The following is a 26,607-nucleotide window of genomic DNA, read 5'->3' as shown; positions in this document are numbered from 1 at the left end:
TGACTTTGTGTATCAATGTGAGTACTTTTACCTGTGTCAGTGTCTCACCTGAATGTGGAGGACATATTCAGTAGCCAGGTCTCTCCTGAACACCTGATTGGCCACCAGTGTGCCATCTTTCTCCAGAACAAACTCTCCTCCTGAGTTTCCTGACAGAATCCTGAACTCGAAGGGAGGGCCATTGTGTGAGGAGTCCAGGTCTGTGATGGACAGTTGCAGGATGGTGGTCCCGATCGGTTTGTTTTCCTGAAGAAGGGTCACATAGACAATAAGACAGAGCTCCATGTTCAGAGTGATACAATGACTCAGTGACTGCTGAATAAAATCTATAATATAAGATGAAAATGGACGTTTTTTTTACCTAAATGTGTATATTCTTATAAAACAAAGAGAATGATAGGCAATATTTGACATATCATTCAAATTTTTGTTCCTCAAGTGAAGGAGTTCAAGTATCTTAGGGTCTTGTTCACAAATGAGGGTAGAATGGACCATGATTTTGGCAGATGGATTGGTGCAGCACCAGCAGTGCTGCAGACATTATACCAGACTGTTGTGGTGAAGAGGGAGCTGTGCTGGAAGGCAAAGCTCTCAATTTACCAGTCCTAGCCCTCATCTATGGTCATGAACTCTGGGTAATGACCTGAAGAATGTGATTCCAAGATCAAGAGGTCGAAATAAGATTCCTCAGGACGGGTCTGGGCTCAGCCTTAGAGATACGGTGAGGAGATCCGACATTCAGATGGAGCTCAAAGTATGGCTGCTGCTCCTTCACATCAAAAGGAGCCAGTTAAAGAGGTCTGGGCACTTAATAAGAATGCCTCTTGACGCCTGTGTGTGGTGGTCTACCAGGCACATCAAACTGGGAGGAGACCCCGGGGTAGACCCATGACTCGCTTGAAGGATTATACTTCCTCTGACCTGGAAATGCCTCTGAATCCTCCAGAAAGAGCTGGAGTATGTCGCTGGGGAGAGAGATGTCTGGCTTGACTTCCTTAGCCTGCTGCCACTGGGCCTGGCCCCAGATAAGTGGAAGAAAATAAATGGATGGATGGATCTTTCAATAAATATATTGAAGACCATATAGGCCTTATCAACTCAGTCTCAAGACATCTTTCTCCTTCCTCCAGAGAGACAAAGATCTAAAAGGCTTAATCATAGAGACTTTGTATATAAGACCACTTATATAAACTCTTATTTTTTCTAAAAAATCAGGCTCTGACCCTTGCACAGCTATTTTAAGTGATGGTTAAATTGTGAAAAATTTCGATGATCATCAAAAGAATCGTATTCTATTGATTATGACTGCAGCTAAAAAGTCTACATGGAGATCTGAGTTTTCTCCCTCAAGCCAACCAGTGAAAATTATGCATGAAAGTATAACTGAACTTCCAAACAGCCTGGGAGTCATAATGTAAATTATATACCCATAATAACTGGTGAATTAGAATCAAGTATTTCTTTTTGACTTTTTTTTAACTCTAAATCGGGGGGTCGGGAACCCGTGGCTCCTGGGCCGCATGCGGCTCTTTTGCCCTTCCCAAGTGGCTCTCTGCAGCTGTGCCAAATTTGAAATAGAAGAAACTTTTCTATTTAATATTAAACAAATATTTTCTGTACTGCTATATTGAGATAGTTTTGTATATTTTATCCATAAAACGTGTAACTCTTTCATTCACTTCTAACTTTATTTTTGCAAATAGGCCTATTTTATCAACTTAAATATGCACCATATGCACGTGGCGCAGCACATACTGGCGATTTTCTGTCTTGGGAACAAAGGTCTGGACGCGGTCTTGTCAGAGTGGAGAAGGAGTTTTGTGCTCTTCATCACACAAGTTAAGTTTTGAATTTCTGAAATCTGGTTTAGCAGCAAAAGGGAAGGTCAGAACGTGAAAACGACAATCAGCTTTGATATGTTTGATACTAAACCAGTGCATCCGTCAGACTAAAGTAGTGTCTGCAGAGATTGTGAGCGGTGATAAAAACAGCATGAAAAACTAAGACAAGTTCACACTTAACAGCATCAGTCAGGTAAAGAAAGAGAGAAAGGAGGCCAAGGGATCAATAGGGGGCTGTTTGAGCAAAATGAACAGGTAAGCTCACGTTTTATTGTTATTCTCTCTGCTGCTGGGAAGTCGATATTATCATTCAGAAGATTGATACATGTGATGATTATTTAAATATTTTGGCATGTAATTGAGTGTGCATTTGTGCTGTAAAAGATTTGATTGTTGATGTTTGTGCTGAAAATGTCACGTGCGTTAATGTGGCGCTGTCCATGGTGCTGACATGTGTCACTCACAGAGAGGGAGAAAGGCTGTAAACAGCTGATTGTACTCTCTCATGGATATTTAGAGTGATTATTGTGAATGCTCTGGTTTGTCCTTTTGACTGTATGGTTGATGAAGTCTGCGATCCAGTGATCATGGATGCTATTGTTTACTGATCATGCCAAAACCATCTTTCCTACTGCAAACCTGTATGTGACGTAGACTGACAGAGAGCAGCATAGAGAGAGGAGATGAAGTGGAGAAGGTTTCATCCATAGGTGAGCAGTAGGCTACTACAATATCTTGCATTAACTCTGTCTGACAGCAGGCGTAAGGAGTGCGTGTTGATGAATAAAGAAATAATGGCAATGATTATATCAGTATCATTATGGGTAAAAATAAATAATCCCTTGCTAATAAAAGCACTCCGAGATAAAATAAAAATGTGTGCACAGTTGTTTCTACTGTACTTCTAAATCCATAAATGCATCAAAATGAAAATTATGATTAAAATGCCAAGTAAGAATAAAATAACAACTAAGTGGAAAGTTATCAGTGAGATCAAACATATAAATGGATGGCCACATACCTTTGCTCAATCAGTTATGCTGATAGACAAAGACTTAGGTTAATTGACTGCATCACCTTCATTGGAAGGTTCAAATGTGTTTTGTGGCTCTTCAAAGATTTCTGGAAGGGGGTGCGACTGAAAATGGCTCTTTCAACCAAAAGGTTCCTGACCCCTGCTCTAAATGAATGTGATGAAATAATGATATTGGAACATATAGCTTGAAACTGGTTTTATTATGGGTATTATCATTATTATTATTATTATCATTATGGTATTTTCAACTTAAAAATAATGTGCTAATTTGTTTTGGTAAAATAAACTAAACTAAAATAAATTAAGAATCCAAATAACTGGATTAAGGAAAAAAGAGTAGATCTCTGAGGGGGGAGGAGGTGGAAAGTTTTATGATGATCTTCCTGTCCCATAGGACTCTGGGATGAAGTTCAGGCAGAGAGGTGTGTTGCTTAGCAACAGCTGAAATGGCACATGATCTGTGCCTCTGAAATCTACAAATCACAGAGTTTGCAGCTGTAACAGCGCCTCCAAGTGGGTGACAGTTTGATGGGATGAGCTCATATCTGCAAGTCACAACAGATCAGATCCTATTTCTGTACTGCAGGGTTAGGGTGCCTGCAGATAAGCGTATAACTTTGAAAACTCTTGACTTAGCTGCAGATTAATTAAGCATTATGCTGCTACAAAAGCACTGCACCATGAATTTTGTCCCTTGAGTTTAAACCAAGCGGCAACCTTAAGCTGAAAAATGAGGCCACTGGAAATGCATGAACTTTATTTCTACCTGAGGCTGTCTGCAGAAACACAACCCATGGTAAATGACAATTTTCACAGTATGATTCAACATTTTTACAGCCTGGATCAAAAATGTTTTTTGGTCAGAAGAGTTCAAGTCTTTATGGGCATACGATGTAAAGTTATACTTACAATATACAGTATTTATGTTTTTGTTTTAAGAATTCAAGTGATTCAGAAGTGGCACGGCTAATACGACAAGCCAGCACAAAGTAGCTGTTCATCAGCAGGCTTTAAAGCTGAAAATATTGTGAGACAATGTTTTGCATATAGTGACCACCACGCACTGGCTTCAAAAGATGGTTTCAGTTTGAGAAATGGTTGACAGTCCAATACATTTTACAGTCGGTTCAGGTCAACATGGTTATTTGGCTTCTCACAATGTTTTTCCAAGCTTTGCCACCCTCTGTTTGTGCAAATGCACATGTCTGTGACAGTGAGGTAACAATACTGTTCTCCAAAGCATTTAAACTCAGAAACCTTTTGCAGGCACCAATGCATCAAGCTAAATTCCTACATATAGTTGCTTTAAAATGGACTACATGTCTCCATCTTCCTCTATTGTACTGAACAGATGGCAAAAAACCCCAACACCCGAAACTTTGTACTCATGACATAATTTGGAGTCCAGATAGGTGCATAAGCAGGCTGGTAGAACTAAAGCTGCATCTTTTCCTCTAACCAAACACATCAAGCTTCCTGATCAAAATCAGAATAGAGTTGTATTGCCAAGTACATTTTCTCTTACAAATAATATGACTTGGTGTCTGGTGCAAAACAGATAACAAAAAAGAAGAAAAAAAAGAGGCTAATAAAAACATTAAGAAGCAAAAAACTTAAATAGATTATTAAAGAAAATACTGTAGAAAAAGAAAATAGAAAATACAATTCAAATGACACAAAAGTATGTAAAAAGGTGCAAAAAAGTGCAAAAAATTGACTAACACTAACAGTTATGGATAGTTTAATGGCTTTAGTGTTTTTAGTTCATTACCTTTCCTGTCAATGTTCCTCCTTTACTCTGATAGCCGGTGCACACTTTGCTGTAGGAGCCTCATGTGTCAACAGAGCTATCAATCATTATTTTATACTCTTTTTTTTATAACTGAGTAAAACTAATGTTCACAAAAAAGAACACTATGATATAAATCAGCTTAAGAGCTTACTATGATGGCAAAAAACATGTTTGAGCAACATTTACTCCATGTATGTTTTGACTTTAAAGTTTGACCCATGTCCCATCTGTTAACATGAAGGAGGCGGAGCTTATGTCCTATTCAGCAGCAAATCAGCAGGTAGAATTTCTGACATTTCCCATCACTCCCATTTTAAGAAAATCTGTAAAAGAATATGTTGTTTGTAGTAAATAAGAATAAAACTATGTGGTTGTGTGTTTTAGCTGTAGTTTGAAGTTTTGACAATCGGCTCCTGTCGGCAGTGGGAAAAGCTCTAATCGGCATTCAGTCCCGCATCGAGTGACCCTGCAATGGACACGGGTTTTTATCGGCTCGCCTCCGATCGTCTCCAGTGGGAATGTCACACCCGGGTGAACACAGGATGACTTTGGCATAGTGTGCCTACGTTTATATTAATACAAGTAGTTTATATTACTTGCCTGTTGTGATCTCATAGATCCTTTTTGTTGTTGTTGTTGCAAAGAAACTTTATTCTGTCTGCTGCGCATTTAAGCCTGATGTGCTGGAGGAGGCAGGAGTTTAAAGGCAGAAGTTTTGCAGCACAGCAGCGCAGTTTAAAGGCACACATAAACACAAAAATGCTTTTCTGGCTCACTCTTGTCATAATGAAGATATCTGCTGAAAGCTAGTATTTTTTCATGAACAAGTCAGGCTTCTACAGCCTTGGATTTCTCATGGTTTATCACATGAAGTGCAGCGCTTCCTGCGTACAAATGCAGCCGGAGAATGGGAGACTTTTCTAAAAGGTTGTTTCTATTTCCCTTTATCATATGTCTGCTCCTTGGATATGACTATTCTTTATTTTTAGTTTTCACCCTTAAATCTCAGTCTGAAAACTCTGCCGTCTCCTACATCAGCTGTTAAGCTGGATGAGAGCTGATGGAGGAGACAGGAGTTTGGCAGGCTGAAGTTTCTGTTTTAAATCATTAAAACAATCGATGTTTGCCTAATATTTCCAAAAAATTGAAATAGAAAAATAGTTTAGGAAAGGTTCTCCTTAACTTTATTTGGCTGTGTTCATAAGTAGGAAGTGCTGCGCTTTACTGGATAATCCATGAGAAATTCAAGACTGTAGGAGCTGAATATGTTAGTAGAACATGAATTATTCTCAGCAGATATCTTTGTTATAGAAAGACTGAGCTAGAAAAGCATTTTAGTTTCTATATGTGCTGTGAAAATTTCATTGACGTGCTGCAATGGGCATATATAGCCTTTCAAAACGAGATTTATATTTCCCGTTTCACATTTCTCTGCCTGCTGCGTTCTTAAACCTGCTCTCTACGACTTAACAGGCTGAATTGCTGGTGACTCCATCAGACGGCTTCATTCGAGCTGAAACGCTCAGTTCAGACTGCTGCGACTCATTCTAGAACTGTCTTGCATCGCAAATCTTTGGATTGAACTGGGCTTTAGCTGTGTTTTGGCGCGCTGATGATGATTTCTCCAACATGATGACATCAGCTTGACGCACCGGAGGAAAAAAAAAAACACTGCCACGCAGCTCGTCTGCTAGCGATCAGACCCGGGTCTGCGGGCAAATGGGAAAGGAGTCACTTGCCGATTGTTAGCGGGTTTACCCGCATTTAAAAAAACCCGCTTTTACACGCTAATTTTAGTGGGAAAGCATTCATAAACACTTAACCTATGACTTAAATCCACTCCAGATGAGTTTTATCATCTTATTTTCATCAACAGACTCACCTGAATGACTGTGGACAGATTGGCGGGGGAGAAGGTGGGCGGATTGTCGTTGACGTCAGAGATGTCAATGTTGACCATAACCGTAGAGGACATAGGCGGGGCCCCACTGTCCAGCGCCCTCACAGACAACGAGTAACTCGGGACCTGGAGATACGAGGAGTCAGAGAAATCACTGAGACAGAGGGAAGGACAAATGTGATATCAGCAGCAAAATACGACCAAGATCACTCTGGAATGATGAACATACAGTAGTCATCAAAATTAATCTGAGATTAAAGAGATTCTTCTCAACCTGCAGAGAGAGCTGTGTGTTGCTTTCTTAAATCATTCAGCCATGAGCAGAATGATGCTTTAGTCTTTGAGAGTGAAAATCTGCAATTTGTCCTGATGGGGGCAGTAGATATCAGTATTACAGTCTGCAAGACATTTCTTCCTTTGGTCTTCCTCTTATTTTGTCCTCTTAGTTTACATATGTCACTCTGTTGTGTGACAGATCGTCCAGTTTGTCTTCTTTATGGATTAATCAATCGCCTTTGTGGTCAGTGTGTCGTTTAAAGCTACATTTTCCCAGTCAGTGAATGACATCTGAAACCACTGCATTACTGAAAAGCCCAATGAATTAAAAAAAGAAAAAAACTTTTCATGTAACTAAAGAGAGATTCAGATCACATGTCTCTGTCTTGCGATGTATTTATTCTCCTGATATTTGCTGCCTTTTCTGGTTTAGCTAATTTTAAATTTTTTATGACTGCCTGCCTCTGTCTGTAAAGGTCAACTCCATTCTTTTTCATTCATCGTTTTTTGGGATGTTTCTCTCACCGCCAGTATCCTGACTGGAAACAACAATAAGAGAAGATTTAGGGCAGGAAGTGAAGTTTTTTGAAGAAATGGTTTAAAGGACAGCTCCCTTACTCATACCAGAGCTGAAACAATCAGATAGTTCACACTGGTATCATAAGACAGAGTGGAAGCAGGGAGGGGTCTTTATACTGTGAAGGATGTTAATATTTAGTGATCATTCTCTGCCTCCGTATCGTTTTCTCTCAGTGCTTAGAGTCAGACACAGAGCTGGCAGATAAAAAGCTTCCTGATTGGTTTCAGTTCTTTCATGCTTCCTTACTTTGCTCTGAAACGACACACTTTCTAGATTATGAACTTTTATCGTATGGAAAAAGAAAAAGAGGTTTCTGTATGTTCCTCTGCAGCAGAGCTGAGGGTGTGTTTCCTCTGCATGCAGCTCAGACCTCTGCTGCAGGATGTTCTCTGCTTCTGCACGTTTCTGTGTAACGCAGGGACACAGAGAGCTAACGAAGCAGCTGAGCAGGAATGCACAAACAGCAAATAAACTCTGTTGCTGCTGCTGAGACATAAGAGAATCAACCTCTGTAATAAACAACAGCGACCTGCTTCACATTTAGACAGGAGAGAAAGCGAGCAAGCATGCAAATGAGGAGGAAATGTGTAAACACACACATATATATATACCTTATTACTAACACACACTCTCTCTCACTGCGAGGAGCTGCTGCTCTCTGTGTGATCACCCCAAACACACTTTCATCAGCCAAGGCTTTGATCCCCCACACGCCCCTGCACTCTTTCTGAGCGTGCTCAGACAGCTCATCCAGAGCTCTCATGAATACTTTATGGCACGAATATGAACATTTCTGAAGTTTTGGAGCACTGCAGAGGAGAGAAGATGAAGAAGACGAGGAGGACGATGGAGCTCTCAGGGGAGGAGGCTTCATGCTGCTGTTCCTCCTCCTGCTGCAGATTAAAAATCTCACACTCACAGCTGCTCTGTTTCCTGTTTAAGCATCATTAGCAGCCATCTGGTCAGATATCCTGTAGACCTGCTCCTCTGAATGGCTAACACACTACTATTTTACATTACAGATGCTAACACCGGGAGCTAACACTGCAGAACTGCTCACAACCTCAGCTGCTGATTTCTGCATGCACAATTTTATCAGATCAGCAGCAATAAACAAAGACTGCACTGCCAAACATGATGGAAACATACAAAAATAATCTGATAATATGAACAGATTAGTATACAGATTCATTGTTTTTTTTTTTAAATTTAGATTTTAAGATAGGATTATCATGTTTTTAAACCTCCAAATAGGGTCACTTTAATTTGACCACAAACCCACACAAGTAAGGTAATAAAATAACCCAAGTACACACAAAACACAATGATTGCATTGGTCTAACAGAACAGATCTGCTTTCTAACTTTGCTGTCTCACCAAAGTGGGTCAGTACTACTTCTAGCCTGTACCTGCTGTTCACGTTTGCCAGTTTAATGTGGCCAACTAAAAATGGATGCTTGCATTGTGTGCAAAAAGCAGCATATTCCCTGCTGGTACTTCTTGAAGGAAGCTTTACCTCTGCTGGAGCTCTGATTTCCTTTCAGTATAACAGTAGCCTACCTGTGAAAAAAGTCTGTCTTCCTGTTTACACAACCCGTTTCATTCTAACATTTTTCTGTTTACATGTAACGGGCCATCTGTGTCCAGATATTTAACTTATAAATGAGGTATGTCATGCACAGATATATGCTGAGGGGATTTCTGCTTAAAGAAGCACTATAGAAGGCCACAATTTTATACTGTTTATGGCTGTTCCATCCATTCAAATTGGGAAAACCCAATCTGAGCTGCTTCTGAGTCCCAAAAGTATTGACAAATTAAGTAAAAAGGTCAAAAAGCTCATGGATTAAAAGCTTCTGTTAGGCAACACTTGTTCCACCAAGAAATCTGGTTTGGTTCTGTACAGTTTGTCATGGTTTGGCATGGTAAGCCTTGATCTTCCTTGTGTTTCCAAAGCAGATATCTGTCTAGCCTCGCTCTTTGTGTTTGGAAATCTGTTCCTTTTTAGAGATCAAGATCATTTGGCTCAGCTCAGTAATAAGAGCCAGTTTATTTGGGCCTTCATACAGCTTTTCATTTGGTATAAGTTTGAATTTGTAAATGTTTAATAGCAACAAAAAAAGGAAGAAAGGAAACTTGATCTCAAACGTGAGCCAGCTTCTAAACAAGTTGTTTTGTAGGACAAGCTTGTTTGCAAATCTTACTCAGTTAAAATCTTTCTTTATGACCAAATGAGATAGAAAAGCTGTTAAAGGGGTGTAGCTTGCCTTTTAGTTCAGTACAAGACTCCTCAAGACTTGTCTTCCTTTATCTGACTAGGAAGTAGGTAGGGCTAGGTAACGTGATATTGATGCCCCTCCATGCTAGATTAATAACTTAACCCGTGAAGGGGGAAAAAAAAATCACTTATTTTGTGAAATGCAAAGATCACACCCAATGTATGTAAAATTTTCTGATGATGACTGCAGCATGCAAGTCCATCTAAGCTTCAATGCACTGACTTTCCCCCATTCCTATTAATTCTCAATTTGTGTTCTTCACTTTCTTCCGCCATCTAACATGTGCACCTCACTGAGATCACACATCTGCAAACAACCTATTTAAAGGGATACTTCAACATTTTGGTTGTGTTTTTTTCTATTTTAATAAAACTAGATCGTAAACTTAAGAATGATCAAACTAAATTAGAGAGGCAAGGTGCAGATAGGGTCTCTATTAAAATGCATACAGAGAAAATAATATTTACATGTTAAAATGAATAATATTTAATGTTATATTTAATGTAATGACTAAAGGAAGAACCCATCAGTTGAATTAGCATGTATAATAGAGTACAAGATGATTCAATAGGAATAGGGTATTAATTAAATGGCATTTATTACACCACAAGTCACACAACTGTGTTAACAGATATGTGCACAAAGGATATACAACAAAAGGCAGTTGTACTTTGTGTACTTCAGAATCTGAAAGACCTGTTCCTCTTTGGAACAATGTAAATGAATAAGCTGATTGCTGAAAATGCTGTTCACGCTGTGCAGAGCTGCAACACGACAAAAGACTCAGCCTTCTGAATATGTCTGTTGAATAAGCAAATATTAACTCAAGATATTTTTAATAGGGTTTATTCTAGGTTTTTTTTTTACATTAAAGGGATACTTCAACATTTTGGAAAATTCACCCATTGCCATAATTCCTATAGTCTTAGTAATAGGTTTGTTTCCTTTAGTTGTCGGTGCAAGCTGTTTCAAGATCTGGGGGGACTGATATACCAGCAGCACAGCTAACGCTATGGAGACAGACGATATTTTTGGCTTTCCCTCATCAAACTCATCAAATACACAATCCAACAACTCCAAAACGCTCTTGTGGACAAGTTGTGACCTGCACATTCACCACGCTATGAAATAATCATGAAACATTATGAGACGGAGATGTTTTAAAGCTAAATGCAAAGCTGAAACTAAAAAGTAACTACGGCAGGGGCACACTGTGTCACTCCACCCAGTGGTTTACTTGGAAAGTAGTTCAGAGGTAGTAGTTCAGAGATGCTTCATGTCTCATAATGTTACATAATTATACGTTATTATTTCATAGTGTGGTGAATGTGCAGGTCACAACTTGTCCACAAGAGCGTTTTGGAGTTGTTGGATTGTGTATTTGATGAGTTTGATGAGGGAAAGCCAAAAATATCGTCTGTCTCCATTGAGTTGGCGCAGCAGCTACGAACTCAGCACCGCCGATCTAAAGATAGCTTGTACGGACAACTAAAGGTAAAAAACCCGTTACTAAGACTATAGGGATTATGGCAATGGGCAAATTTGCCAAAATGCTAAAGTATCCCTTTCAGCTTGTCACAGAGTGACTGGTTACCTTCAGCTTTACCCTCTAATATGAATAAGGTCACTTGTAGTTTACATAAAGTCGATATGTTGATGCTAAAATGTCAAACTTAAAGACTTAGAAGGTGCTCCACCAATAAGTGAAGACCCTCCGTTTCTATGTATTGTGTATAATAAGATAGGACATAGTATTTGGGGAATCAAAAATAATAAAACAATTTTGCTTTGCTTAAAAAAATAACAAATATTTATACTAGGGCTGCCAGTGATAATGTGTTAATTGTGATACAATTAAGGCCTGGAAATAAGGCAATAAAATGTTTTAACTGCATTAACTGTGCTATTTCTTGTTCTGGCACACTGCAGTAAAGCTACTGTAGCACAGCAGCAACTGGATACTCATCATAGTGAAATGAAAACAGTATTTCTAACTTTCAATTTAAAAGAAATAATTGACAATTATCAGTGATTAATTGCAATTAACTGCTGAAAGTCAGCAATTAATCAGAGTTTAAAAAAGTGCTAGTTTGATAACCGTTCTTTAAACCAAACAGTTCATTATTTTGATAGCTGATCATCTCAGCCTGTCATGTTATCGATTAACAAAGATATTAAATATTCAGAGCTGCACTTCACTGCAGCAGCGAGAGGCTTTCTGCTACTGTTTGCAGTCTGAACTCTCCGCTTGTGTGAGCATGTGTGTGGTTGGGTGTGTTTCCTCACTGTCTCTCGGTCCAGCTTCTTGTTGACCTTGATGATCCCTCGCAGCGGGTCAATGAAGAAGGAACTGTCCCGGTCTCCACTGATGATGGAGTAAAGGATGGCTCCATTCAGCTGACTGTCCACATCCTCTGCTAACAGCTGCACAGACACAGAGCACAGTGTGTCACTAAACACGTTCTCTATAAAAGCTAATGTGATGAAATATTTCCTCCATATCTCTGCACTTCCTAATAAGCAGCACAAATGCAAGGCCTGTCTGTGCACACACTGGTTTCCATGGCAACAAGCTCTTTGATGTGTGACTGCACCGATTTGGACTCCATCATGGAGCTCAGTTTGTTCTGCTCCAACTCGCTCCAAACTTCCCCGACCAGAGAAAACACACTGCTGAGTTCAAACACTGATAAAACACTGTGCTGCTGAATGTTATATTATCACTCTGTAAAACTTTATGAAACATTATGATTTAAAAAAATAGCAAAAAACAACAGAATTGAATCCCAACATGTTTAAATGAGAATACCTGATCTATTAGAGGTGATTTCTCTGTCAGGCAGTGCTTTATGTGAATAATGAACACTATAAAACCAGTGTGAAGAGGGATGTTAAAGATACACAGCCAGCCCACAGAATCACTGTTCATGGTGCAGTAAAATGATCATCTCATCGAGCATGCACTCACTGTTCAGAGTTTAGTAAAAGAACAGATTTGTTTCTCAGAGCAGTGAGGTGACACAGATCCGAGCAGACATCTCTGCTGGCTGTTCATGGAAAAAACAAAGATGAAAAAGTCTGTGGAAGCTTCTGGAAAATATTCAGCACAGAGAGTCTAATGTCACAAAGGTTTAGCATCGAATAAAAACACAGGGCCTGTACTTTTAAGTCAGAATATGGAAGTAAATAAAAACATGAAATCAAGCTGCAAACCTGTGTGTAACATTATATTAAGGGATGATAATCTTCTCTAAGTATCAGGCAGGTCAGCATGAAGTTAAATCATCTATATCAGATCACCTCACAAACAGTTGAGTGTGACAGAGATCCCCAAATAAAGGCTAGTACTTCAAGTTTTCATAATAACTACTAAACTGTATCATTAACCCTTTAAAATCCAAGTGCCCACCGTCTAGCTTGCAGATTTGTTTTTAACTGTTCAGTCATTTACAAATATGAATACTATGGGTTTATGAGATTTGCAAATCACTGCGTTCTGTTTTTATTAACGTTTTACAATTTCTTTTTAGTCAGCAATTTGGGCTGTGTTATGTCACATTTCTTGTCTATAACTGTTTCTGTTTTGTTTGTTGTCGTTTTGTTTGCTATAAAATCTGTTTGTATTCAGGTTTGTGTGTGCACAAGCATACAGTTGCAAGAAAAAGTATGTGAACCCTTTGGGATTTCTTGGATTTCTGCATAAACTGGTCATCAAATGTGTTCTGATCTTCATCTAAGTTACAACAATAGACAAACACAGTCTGCTTAAACTAATACTGCACAAAAAAATGATATGCTTTCATGTTTTTATTGAACAAAACATGTAAACATTCACAGTGCAGGGTGGAAAAAGTATGTGAACCCCTAGGCTAATGACTTCTCCAAGGGCTAATTGGAGCCAGGAGTCAGCCAACTTGGAAACCAATCAATGTGATGAGATTGGATGTGTTGGTTAAAGCTGCCCTACAAAAAACACACCAGTGTTGAATTTGCTCTTCTCAAGAAGCATTGCCTGATGTGAACCATGCCTGGCACAAAAGAGCCCTCAGAAGACCTACGATCAAGAATTGGTGACTTGCAAAAGTATCTCTAAAAGCCTTGATGTTCATGTGTCCACGGTAAGACAGACTGTCTACAAATGGAGAAAGTTCAGCACTGTTGCTGCTCTCCCTAGGCGTGGTCGTCCTGTAAAGATGGCTGCAAGAACACAGCGCATAATGCTCAATGAGATGAAGAAGAATCCTAGAGGGTCAGCTAAAGACTTACAGAAGTCTCTGGCACATGCTAACATTTGTGTTGACAAATCTACAATAAGTAAAACATTAAACAAGAATGGAGTTCATGGGAGGACACCACGGAGGAAGCCACTGCTGTCCAAAAAAAACCCATTGCTGCATGTTTGAAGTTTGCAAAAGAGCACCTGGATGTTCCACAGCACTACTGGCAAAATATTCTGTCCATAGATGAAACCAAAACTGAGTTGTTTGGAAGGAACACACAACACTATGTGTGGAGAAAAAAAGGCTCAGCACACCAACATCAAAACCTCATCCCAACTGTGAAATATGGTGGAGGGGCCATCATGGTTTGGGGCTGCTTTGCTGCCTCAGGGCCTGGACGGATTGTTGTCATTGACGGAAAAATGAATTCCCAAGTTTATCAAGACATTTTTCAGGAAAACTTAAGACCATCTGTCCGCCAACTGAAGCTCAACAGAGGATGGGTGATGCAACAGGACAACGACCCAAAGCACAGAAGTAAATCAACAACAGAGTGGCTTCAACAGAAGAAAATACACCTTCTGGAGTGGCCTAGTCAGAGTCCTTACCTCAACTCGATTGAGATGCTGTGGCATGACCTCAAGAGATTGATTCACACCAGACATCTCAATAATATTGCTGCATTGAAAGAGTTTTGTAAAGAGGAATGGTCCAAAATTTGACCTGATCGTTGTGCAGGTCTGATCTGCAACTACAGGAAACGTTTGGTTGAGGTTATTGCTGCCAAAGGAGGGTCAACCAGTCATTAGCCAAGGGGTTCACATACTTTTTCCACCCTGCACTGTGAATGTTTACATGTTTTGTTCAATAAAAACATGAAAACATATCATTTTTGTGTGGTATTAGTTTAAGCAGACTGTGTTTGTCTATTGTTGTAAATTAGATGAAGAGCGGAGCACATTTGATGACCAATTTATGCAGAAATGGTAAAAATGAAATACAACCATAAAAAGGTGGGTGGGACTTCTGGTTCTATCTTTTTCAACAACAATGGCAGCAGAGAAACCAATCTGACTTATTTTTGTGAGGTCTGCAGAATCTTCTAATATCCCAGGGCAGGTTTCCTTCTCAATGCTTTTATGTTTTCTTGGTGATGTTTCCCTTGATAGAGGAAAATATCCAGTGCACAAAGCTGTGTAAAAACAACCTCATAGATACTACAGAGGAAAGCAGAGGTCAACTTTAATAATCAAGCAACAACAAACTCTGGTGAGAAGCGCTTTGCAACTTAGGTCGTGGGTGCTGCCAGTTTAAAAAAGGACAGGCTTGGGAAAGGTCAGGTTAATTCTCAGGGGAGCAGGAATATTCACAGCACTATTATTTATAGAGTTTCTTTGGACCATGAACACATTATTAGTCAAACTCTAAAAAGGTATCTGAGGACGTACCTGAACCACAGGCTCTCCGATGGTGGCGTCCTCTGACACCACAGCTGTGTACATGTCTCTACTGAACATGGGTGCGTTGTCGTTGACGTCTGTCAGGTTTATGTTCACTGTAGTGATGGCGCTCAGTGGAGGTGTGCCGCCGTCACGAGCCTCCACGGTCAGAAAGTAGTCCCTGCAGGTCTCAAAGTCCAGAGGATGAGCGACGAGGATGGCTCCTGAGGATGAGGAGGGACAGGTTAGAATTCAAAGTAAACTAGAATGGCCGTCTGAGGCGGCAGACCCACGCTGAAGTGTTCAAAATTTCGAAGTCTGAGAAAAACCGAACGGGTGCGCGGATCATCACCAAAATCTAATCGATTCTTCCCTGTCACTATCCCAATATTCCCTGAAAGTTTAGTGAAGACCCGACTTTCCGTTCTCAAGTTATCTTGTACAAATACAAACAAACAAAGATACGGAACCCATTACATAACCCCCTGCCGATTTCATCAGCGTGGGTAATGAAAATCATTCCTCTCATGGTTTACTGTTGATTGTTTAAAGAGTTAGAGGTCTGCTGATCTCTAAAGCCACATTTACACAGAAACTAGCAGGGGCTTTTGTCTTCGCTCATCGCTCATCGCCCTGCTGTCTGTTTGCTCAGAGGTCTGTGGTTGTAGGATCTGACACAGGGACATCTGGCTTGCTCATTTCTTCTCGATTTTGTTCCCTTTTAGTTTAAACCTCTTTTTTTGTGTGTTTTATCGTGTGATATAAACATTGCAAAATTATTAATATTGTTCAGTTGCAATAGAGCTATAAAACTGCCAAGTGTGCAACTCAAAACTTACTCTGTAATTAAGTTTAAAGGCTTATCTTCTTTAAATAGATGTCAGTGTACCTGCTGTTTCCATTGGTTGAGTATCAAAGGAACTACATACAGTTTTATGTCTTGATTTTTAAACTTTGAGGTCAGATAATATTAAAGCTGGATGAACTTAAGAGAAAAATCAGATTCTACCTGGACACACCTGAACCAGCTCTAAACAGAGGAATTACTCATAGAAACAGGAACACTGTAAAGTAGGAAAGGAAAATGTCTGCAGCTCTTTGATTGGCTGAGTGTAAATGTGCTAAAAACAAGACAAAGAGCAGAGAGAACAAACACACCAGGAGGCGGAGAGAGAAAAGAGAAAGGAACTTACAGAATAAGAAGCTCTAAGGAGGTTCAGAGAAAACAAAACAGTAATTTTGGAGCTGAGAGTCAAACAGTTTCTGACACAGAGCAGACTCTCCTCATGACTGGAAATTAAACGACAGAGTTCACAAGCTGTTGGAGGAAATGGACTTTTTGTTTCAGGTCGGCGTCAGACACTTTATCAGGGCCAGATGATATGATTTACCAAAGACGGCCATGTTTCTGTTCTGGCAAGATGAACTTGTCCTCAAGACTTCCTAATAAATTAATGGAAACCAGAGAATTGTGATAAGGATGCTATTCTTTAATTATTTACCCCTTGTGTTTTCTTTGTTTGGACTACTTGTTTGTTGTAATTGCAGGTCAGGTCACCCTGCTTTCACTGTTTGAAAAGTATGACAGTCTGTTATTTCTGTGTAACATATTTTTCATCAACTCCATTTCATCTTATTAACACAAGTTTTACACTTTTCTCTTAAACTTATGACCATTATGCATCATTCTCATGAGCTCATTCCTCATTTTTTAGTTTTAAAGTAATATATATTTAGATTTTTTTAACACTAGAGGAACATTTGATGATTGATGATTACAGACTGGAATATTTTTTGACACCATGAATATCCTTAAGCCTTTTAAACTCTTTTAATTTTAATAGTGTCTTAGTCTCTGAGGCGCATACACCCTCAGGATTTTAGACACAACAAAGTCTCCTGGCCCAGACAAGCTGGAGCCATCCTTTTTAAAGTTCACAGCTGATTTTATTGCACCTCATTTTTAATCTGTCTCTGGTTGCAAATGACATCCCCAACGTCTGGAAATCTGTTAATGTCATCCCCCGGCTCGGGGGGTGGGGGCTGTTTTTTAAATAGTTACAGACCCATATCCAAACTTTCTGCTCTGGTCAAGGTCTTGGAGACTCTTTGTAGAAACCAATTGATGATTTTTTTTTTTTAATAATCACAACATTTATCTGACCCTCAGTCTGGTTTTAGAAAGAAACACAGCCGGAGTACAGCAGCTCTTGATGTTTTTAACAATTTAATTGATTTTACTGATTTTTTACAGGAACATAGTCTTCGCTCCCAGGATCTTTACTTGCCTTCTGTCCCAAAGGTCAGAACTAGACTAAAAAAAAAAAAAAAGGCCTTGAGATTTGCTGCTGCCATTTATAAAAGAGCTGAAACTCAATGAACTGATCCTGGGGGGCAAACACATCTGGATGCAGATACTTTGATTAATTTACAAATGTGGCTGAATCTGTGAGATATTTGCTGCTGAAATTGCTATCTTGTGTCTCTTGATGCAATAAGACAACTCGTACTGAGTTATTTTTGCTATGTATGACTGCTCTTTCTTTGTCTGAAACTCTGTTTGCTGCTGCTTTGGCCTGGACACTCTTGAAAAGGGTATTTATAATCTCAATGCGGTCTTCATCATGTACAATTATCATCCATTTCTGTTTAAACTTCTTAGCCAACTATATTCCAAGTCATTCACACATAATTATAAATAGTTATTATTATATATATCATTATTGATAATTATAATTCACACATGATAAACATGGACGTAGACTCAGTGATGTCACCCACTGGTTACTTAAGAGGAGTTAAGGAGCCAAAGTGATGGTAGTCATCATACTGGAAATGCTGGCTCTATACTAACTTTAGAATGATCTAGAAGCAAAGAGGTGGAGCTGATCTGGGGCCTCCTGAAAAACTGCTACAATGCACCCAATTATCAGTCAAAGAAGCCATGCCGCAAATAATGCAACTCTGCAAAACTCATACAATCATTTGTACCAAAAAAAGGAATAAGCTATAAAGACTGTGAACATATTTATTTCTTAGTTTAGTCTAAAAGAACAGCACAGCTTTACAAAAACCTCACAATCTGTACATGTAAAATGTTTGCAGGTCTTACTGTAGTACTGAGAAAACACTGACACAAAGCCTAAAACAATGCTTTCCCTGTAAGAGAGAGTAAAGTAAATAAAGGTGAACACAGCTCAGTGATCCTTTAATGCTGTCAGACACTGTGCTTTGTTTCTGCTGAGAGCTGGAACAGATCTCATTTATCACACAAACATTCATCTGATCTAAACTACAGTTTTCAGGGTTTATATGTGAGACTAAAGTGAAGATGTAGAGAAGCAGACTCTGATGAAAATACATATTGATAGAGGAATAGTTCTCATACTGACCTGTCAGTGGGTGGATGTGGAACTTCCCGTGCTCATTTCCTGACCGGATGCTGTAGGTGATCTCTGCATTTGTCCCAATATCTTTGCTGGCGGCGTAAACCCTCAGAACCTCTGTCCCCACCCCCACATCTTCCGGCACGGTCGCCAGCTGGTCGCGGCGCTCAAACACAGGTGGGTTGTCATTGATGTCAAGCACAGTGATGGTGACGTTGACAAGCGAGGAGAGGGGCTGTGGGGAACCCTGGTCTGAGGCATGGACTGTAATCTGATAGGCTGGCTGCATCTCCCGGTCCAGAACCCGCTCTAAAACCACAATACCCGATGACTTATCGATGGAGAAGGAACCCCCTGCTGAGTCAGCGAGAGAATACACCACCATCCGACCTGGACCTGCTGCAAAGACAGAAGAGGACTCGTCAGACAGAGCCGATACAGTCAAGTTTATCAAACTCATCCCACTGTGAATATGTGACAGAGACTGAAACCAGATACTAGCTGGTTTACCCCGCTTTGAAATTTTCAATACTATTAGTCACTGAAGTAAACTGAAGTTGAACAATTTTGGCAATCTTACATCAAAAACAATTTAATGTTCATGTCCTTCTTGTTTATCATGATATATAGGAGCTAGTCTTATAATAAACCCTGACATCCAATGAGTGATCAGATTCTTAATATAGAACTAAAGTAGGCCTCCTCTTACTATGGCATGTTTTTGCTGCTGGCTGTGCAGATGTTTTCCTGAGGAGAGAAATATGATGCTCTACTTTCACATGAGAGTTCAGACCAAACATACATCTCATGTCTCTGATGCTTCCTGCATCACTTCCTCTATTTCATGATGAAGATTTTTATAGCTATTTTGATTAAAATCCAGAGATACAACTTTGATTTATTTTCTGCAGCTCTTTTCTTTACTTGTTGGTTTCAGTGTGTTCACTCAGCCCAGCAGTATCATGATTTTTGACAGTGATGGAGGGGAGTTTGCAAAGATTTCAACTCACATGGACCATGGCATAAATATTTCATGAATCTGACAGATTTTTAAGAAGATGGACACAAGTGTCCCACAACCATTAGGATCCAGAAGGCAAAGAGGCTTCCTGCCTCCCAAATCATCCTTGACTATTACAGTGGCATTAATTTGACTCCATTAATCCTTCTATCTGCCTTTTATTGCTGTCATTTTATTCTGCTTTTGTTTATTGATTTCTCTTTATCAACACTAACATTTGAAGCTTTACTTTTAACAGCAGTAGAAATGTATAGTATTAACAATAGTATTAGTAAAAGTGTCACTGTTGGTGCACTGGTTTATCTCAGATATTAACGCTGTCTACAGGCCTGGTCACTTGTTTGACCCCCATCACTTCCTCTGCCCCATAATTTCTGTCTATGTTCAGCTGTCCTATCAAAACAAAGGCAGAGGCCAAACCTTCATCTGGGTCGATGGCCTGGATGCGGGTCAGCAGCGCCTTGGTTGCAGTGTCTTCATACACACTGGCAGTGTACTGAGGTTGAGTGAAGATGGGTGGGTTGTCGTTCACGTCCGTCACCACCAGTTGAACCTCCGCACGACACCACCGTCCTCCGCCGTCTGTGGCCTGGGCGCTCAGTCGGTAACTGGACGTCACCTCCCGGTCCAGGAGCACTGAAGATTTGATCTCACCTAAGGGTCAGAAAATGCAGTGGGGACCTTTCAATCCATGCTTCCATATACTTAAACCACTTAATTACATAATCTAGTCTTGATACAGATTTGAAATGTGGGTTGGAAATGGAATCACTTGTATAAGACTTTTTTACACTTTTATATAATTTGAGAAATTAATGCTTAAATTTAATTTTGGACTCCTTGACTTCACTGAGGTCGCAATGGGAAGAAGAATAAGGAACAGAATATATCGATGATGCCTGGAGGAAAGCTTTAAATCAAACAAACTCTTCCTCAATCTATCTACGACATGTTACTCAATTTAAGGTTGTCCACCCCCTTCATACACAGACCCCATTCGTGACAGATGTAATCAAGCATCAGCCACCCTGTCTCACATGTTTTGGTTTTGACCAGCTTTATCTAATATCTGGCGCTCAATTTTTAAACTACCCTCAGACATGTGGATCCTTTATCAGTAACTGCAGTATTCTCAGCAACCCCATCAGAGGTAGTTTTAAAAAACTCTGGAAAACCATGTGGTATCTCCTCTGGCCAGGTGTTTAATACTGGTTAAATGAAAGGCAAAATCTCCATCCTTTAACCTTTGGATCAAAGAGCTGATACATCACTTGACGTTAGAGAACATTGGATACTACACAAAAGGCTGTGTTCAAAAGTTTAATGCTGCAGGGCAGCCCTTTATATCTTATGTGGAAACAATGGATGCGACTGACACTACTACATCAAGCTAATGACCTACAACCAGTTACATGTCCTTTTTAGTTTGTTTTTTTTTCCCCCTCCATTTTTATACTCTTGCTTTTTTTCAATCATATCTACTGTTTTTCATCTGATTACTTAAGTTTTTATTTCATTATTATAACTGAGAATTATTTTTCTTTTTTTTTTTTTTACATGTTAAATCTTTTCATTTCCAGATGTATTTGTATGGTGCAATGAGAGGGTGTTGAGGGTGGGTGCCCTCACTAACATGGCAAGGTGAGAAGGGTATGCCATGGTTATACCATCTTTTTCCTTCTCAAAATTGTAATTGGTTTATATGAAAATGTCATTAAAAGAGACCTAGAGCAAATAAATAAATAAAAACAGTGAAAGAGTCACCAAGGGGGGATTTTACTCTTTACTAGTGTCACAGTTTAACCGGTGTTGGATTAACTAGTGACACTCCGTAGGATATTCTATTGCTCTGCTCTAAAGTATTTAGGCTGTCAATACCTTAGGATAGGGGTTCTCTAACTTTTCAGCCAACAACCCTGACAATAACAGTGATGAAGACCAGAGACCTGTACTGTCCCTAAGGGTGGTTGAGGCAAATTTGAACACCGACATACTCAAGTATAGTCATGTGCACACTTACATTTGAATGATTTTTAACATTAATTGGATTTCAGCATAAATCTTACCAAATGGTGGGGTAATGTTGAAATATACAACTTAAAACTTTTTTAAAATATTTGTGGTTTTTTTTTTTTTTTGGAAGGCATCTCAAGACCCCCTTTCAGTGTCTTGCGACCAACTGGGGGGTCCCTGCCCCTACTATGGAAACCACTGCCTTAGGAGACATTAGCATTACAAGGAGAGAGTTTGTGGACTCACATAGTACATTTCAAAAGATGAAAAATAGAAGGTGTTAAATGCCCATTAATTGTAACTTGTGACTGTGCAAACACTTTTCCTAGTAACATTAATGGCTATGCATATGCATTTGAACGCTGTGCTTCTGAATAAAAATCTGCAGCTAAATACTGTGTGCCATGTAATGGCTGTATGATGGTTTTGGTGGGCCCCAGCAGATTTTCGGATTTCAAAGTGGGCTATGGCATTCTTAAGTCTGAGAAAGGCTGAAATATAGAATACACTGAGTCTGATTGTTTTATAAACCACTCTCGTTTCTCTTGACTCTTAATTAAATTAAACATGTTTTTTTTATTTTATCTTCTTTAAGAATGACATAAAAACCAAAGACAATAGAAAAAATGATCTTTTGTGTGTTTTTAAACTCAGTCTGCACCATATCTGTGTGTGTGTACCTGTATCTGGCTCCATGATGAAGTCCTGAGATCCTGTTCCATGCAGAGAATACTGGATCCAGGCGTTGATGCCCACATCAGCGTCTGAAGCCCGGATCCTCAGGATGGGGCTGTGGAGGGGGAGGTCCTCTGAGATAGACGCTGAATAGACAGCCTGCACAAACACAGACACACAAACACACAGGCAGTATGAATAGGTACATGTGGCTGACCTTTGAAAACACAACACTGCGTGACTCTGCCCCTCACCTGTTCACACAAAGGGCTGTTGTCGTTGGTGTCGATCACTGTCACCTCCACAGTTGCCTGGGAAACAAAGAGTCCATCGCTGGCAGTGACATTGATGATGTAAAGGTTACACTCCTCTCTGTCCAGGGGCCACTTCACGTACATCTTCCATTCGCCCTGGACCAGGCCGAGAGCAAATACCCCACGATGGTTCCCACCTGAAAGAAACAGAGTGTTAGACTGATTTCTGATTGGCCAAGAAACAAAGTAGGGTTACAAACCATCTCCTCTTAGCAGGAGACATCCTGAAATTTTCAAACTACACTGATTTGTCCCAGCAAGATACCCTTGTCCTGTATATTAGTGTTACTTCTTCTGTAATCACCAGACAACATTTTCCTGATCCCAGATCATTTACATGGCACTTTTCATCCAAACACAGCCTCCTCACTGCATCAGATACAGACACCATATCAAAATTCTGAAAAGTCTGTTCATGCATGGTGTTGTTGCTTTGTAGCACATGGATGAAAACATGAATAAATTGGTGGATAAGAAAATATTTTGCAGTTACCACAAGCAACAGAAGGCAAAGAAAATACGAGTAAAGCCAGTCAGTGGTGGCTCAAATAAACCCTTCTGTAGTTTATGCAGTCAGGAATTTTAACAGGCCACAGAGGTGAGCATGACCAAACACAGCATGCTGCCACAGAGATACAGACACAAGCTAAAGGAGACAAAAAATGTTGGTGCATTTTTTGAAAAAATACTGCATGAACCTGTAAGAATGGCTTTTAGAAGTGAGAACTGAGTTAGTCATGCCTGTCTTTTCTTTCTTTCTTTCTTGCTTTCAACTCCAACAGGGAGGTTCTAGTGGGTCCTAGGTTAAGGGCAGAATGTTTTGTTTCACTGAAATTATTTCACTCAGGACCACTTTGTCAAGAAACAAACACGATTTGCATACATGCATTTTTCTCTATATTTGTAGTTAGTGATTTACTCTTATTACTGTTATTTATATTTGGTGATATAGCTGCTCTGGGATCCTCCTGCCCTTCCACAAGCCTATGTGGAAAGCATCAAGCGGGAATGTTCCAGCTCTTCCTGTGCTTACAAGGAGAGCCTGAGGCAGGGAGAGAAGCAGCAATGAACCCAGAGCAGAGCAGGAATCAATGACAACAGAATGACATTAATTAAGTCAGATATTGCATAAAGGAGGAGCTGGGGTGGAGGAGGGTTGCAAAAAGCAGCTTTCAGAGGGATCAGCAAAGCATAGCCATGCCATAGCACTTTAAATATGGCAGCATGAGTGCAATTAGCCAATAGAGCACTTAGAGCAAATCAGCTAGCCTTCAGCTGATGAGGGCTTGAGTGAGATCAGCTGATCTCATTATATGGCAGCGCTCAACTCCGTGGCCTGCCTATACTAACACTATCTGATGGATTTCATCTTAAAGAGACACAGTGATAAAATGTGACACTTTTGGTAATGGTTTCATTCACTCTCTATAATGAAAATATCTATAGCTATTTATTTTATTTTATTTCAGGTGTTTGTCAAATTTTAGACAAGCCATGTATCAAATACACATTACTTACACACTGCATTTACACAACACATTCATACTGCTGCAGCACTGAGCTCCAAACTACAGAAAAAGGTAGCTTCCTTAAACCAGAGGGTAAATCTGGTCTCTGATTGGACAAAGCGGAGGGGAGAATCTTTTGTCAGGTTTCAAGCTGAAGTCTGACTGTTGCAGAAACAGAACAACATTTCAGGTGTGAAACCACTCACCTGCATCATTTTTGTTTGAATTCTTTATCTAAACAAGACTAGGTGAAAACCTAGTGTATGGCTGACCATAACTATCTGGGATGCCTGTTAAAATGCCTGACTGGCAGAGTGATTTTGTCATTACTGTTATTTTTGTGAGCCAAATTTATTGTTGCTACTTAAATGTACATGCTGTCCTCTCTCTTTCTCTGTCTCTCCTCTTAATAAAGCTCTGCTCTTAATTTGTTTCCACTGAGCAGTCTGGCTCAGTTCGGTGCAGAACGGCACGCATTTTTTTGTGTTTCCATAGAGCAAAAGTTGGAAAGGGTCCTAAAAAACTAACCCCTACCGTCCCACTTTTCGGCACCCTTCCGTAGGGGTACAAGTCTTACCTATCCGTCCCAAAAAGGAGGAGCTACACACACAACAATAGCGGGTTGCAATGATGTCACGTCAGCGCGTGACACAGCTGCTCGGCTTAAGGCTGTAAAACACAGAAGTCTGCTCTGTGAGGTGCGGCGAAAACGTGAGAAATATGGACTAATGTCTGCATTAATTGGGGATATCTGGACTCGACAGAGATCAAGACTGTTCCCTAGTCTGTGGATATTGATATCTGGCCACAAATCGAGTTTCCTGACGTTTATCTCAACTTCATTTTAAGAACACAAAGCAAAGCCTGAAGGCTCACATCTGCCTTGTCTATCTGTGATGGATGTGAAACTAAATTAATACTTAAGTTTAGTGAATACAAAGCCTTAGATCAGTTTATTCTCTGTACTGTAACTAGTTATTCATCTACTTCTTACTTCAGGTAACTTGTGAAAACATCGCTCTGTGGTTGTTGAACGTGCTAGTAAAACTTCAGGCTGCAGCCTATTTTAAACCAGAGATCAGCGCACCCTGGATCTCTGGCATACTCTAGTTTGATTTTAACACAAGCTTTACTTTTTACCTTATTTTTAATGTGGCAAATTCTCACAGTACAGCTCTAAACTTTCATTTACCTTTTTCATGATATTCTAATTTTTTGAGATGTACCTGTACAGACAGAACCATCTGTAGGGCTGACCCCAGCGGTCAGCCAAAAAGGTTTGTAACTGTAAATCTCTAAACTGGCCACTTTAGTCCAAAGAAAACATACAGTATCTTTGGGAGTGAAAGCCCTCTTCTGTGGGCTTCAGGTTTCACCTGCAAAGATAAGGAGCTTCCTGCAAAGACTTTTGAATGTTTAAGTGCCAAATTATGCCTAACAAATGTATTAGACCACCTGTCATATTTGTCTCAGAGACCATCCAGCATCATGAAGTGCTTTAATGCAGACTCTTTCATTTTCAGTGAGCTCTCGATGTTTAACCATTTTGAACAGGAATGAGGAATTTCAAACTGAAACTCACCTTTTTATACCTAAATTTGAGCCGGCTCACTGGGCTTCTCTGAGAAGTCAGAAATTAATCAAGCATAACATTCAATCACTAAAACTCATTTTTCTGTTCAGGAATGCAAGTAAATAACTATAATTTGACATATTAATCAAGAAATTTTAATGTGCTTTACTGTTTTTTTTCTGTTTTTTTGTAAATCAGTAAATTTGGAAATTCATCGGTAACAATAATAATTATATTTTAGCATTAAAAATATCATTTCTGTTAAAGAGCTTCTACATATTGGTGTATTAACCATTGCAGAAACATAAAACATGATTTTGGTAATTACCAATGATGTTAATTTCGGGCAGCTGTGGCATAAACCTTACTTTGGGTGGTGGTCTAATAAATTTGTTAAGCACTGTATGTCTGCAGTGATTTTAAAGGTGGTTTGGTGCTTTCTGATACTATGGATTATTAAAATAATAGATTGTACCTTTAAAAACACTTGGCATTGTAAAATATTGAAATCAGCCTTTTGAACATGTTAACAGCCTCTGTGTGAAATAACTCTCCACCCTGTTGGTATGCAAGCATTTTTAGGTTTTTCACAGGAAAAAACTGAGGTGATAAATCTGTCTGAATCTGAAACTGGGCCTAAGGATCTGCTGCTCTTCCTTTACATGAAGAAAAGATGAGGAGGATACAGAAGCGGCTCAATAACGACCTAAAAGAAAGACCTAAATTAGATAAAAGAGGACTGATAGTGATATAA

The 26,607-nt window shown here is 39.6% G+C and overlaps 1 protein-coding gene across 2 annotated transcripts in view; it reads right to left on the bottom strand.

Moving 5' to 3' along the window:
- Window positions 1-26,607, bottom strand: part of fat3a (FAT atypical cadherin 3a) — a 173,228-nt gene that overhangs the window by 21,566 nt on the left and 125,055 nt on the right. For both annotated transcript variants that reach the window (XM_041812243.1, XM_041812250.1), the window contains exons 11-18: window positions 22,713-22,909; window positions 22,464-22,617; window positions 20,191-20,424; window positions 18,756-19,145; window positions 15,373-15,587; window positions 11,991-12,128; window positions 6,552-6,695; window positions 49-246 (exon numbers count right to left, since the gene is read on the bottom strand). In XM_041812243.1, coding sequence (XP_041668177.1) covers window positions 49-246; window positions 6,552-6,695; window positions 11,991-12,128; window positions 15,373-15,587; window positions 18,756-19,145; window positions 20,191-20,424; window positions 22,464-22,617; window positions 22,713-22,909 — 1,670 coding nt within the window. The remainder of the gene's footprint in view (window positions 1-48; window positions 247-6,551; window positions 6,696-11,990; window positions 12,129-15,372; window positions 15,588-18,755; window positions 19,146-20,190; window positions 20,425-22,463; window positions 22,618-22,712; window positions 22,910-26,607) is intronic.

This window comes from Cheilinus undulatus, linkage group 2 (assembly GCF_018320785.1).
Source record: "Cheilinus undulatus linkage group 2, ASM1832078v1, whole genome shotgun sequence".
Lineage (NCBI taxonomy): Eukaryota > Metazoa > Chordata > Actinopteri > Labriformes > Labridae > Cheilinus > Cheilinus undulatus.
This window is presented reverse-complemented; position numbering and strand designations above follow the sequence as displayed.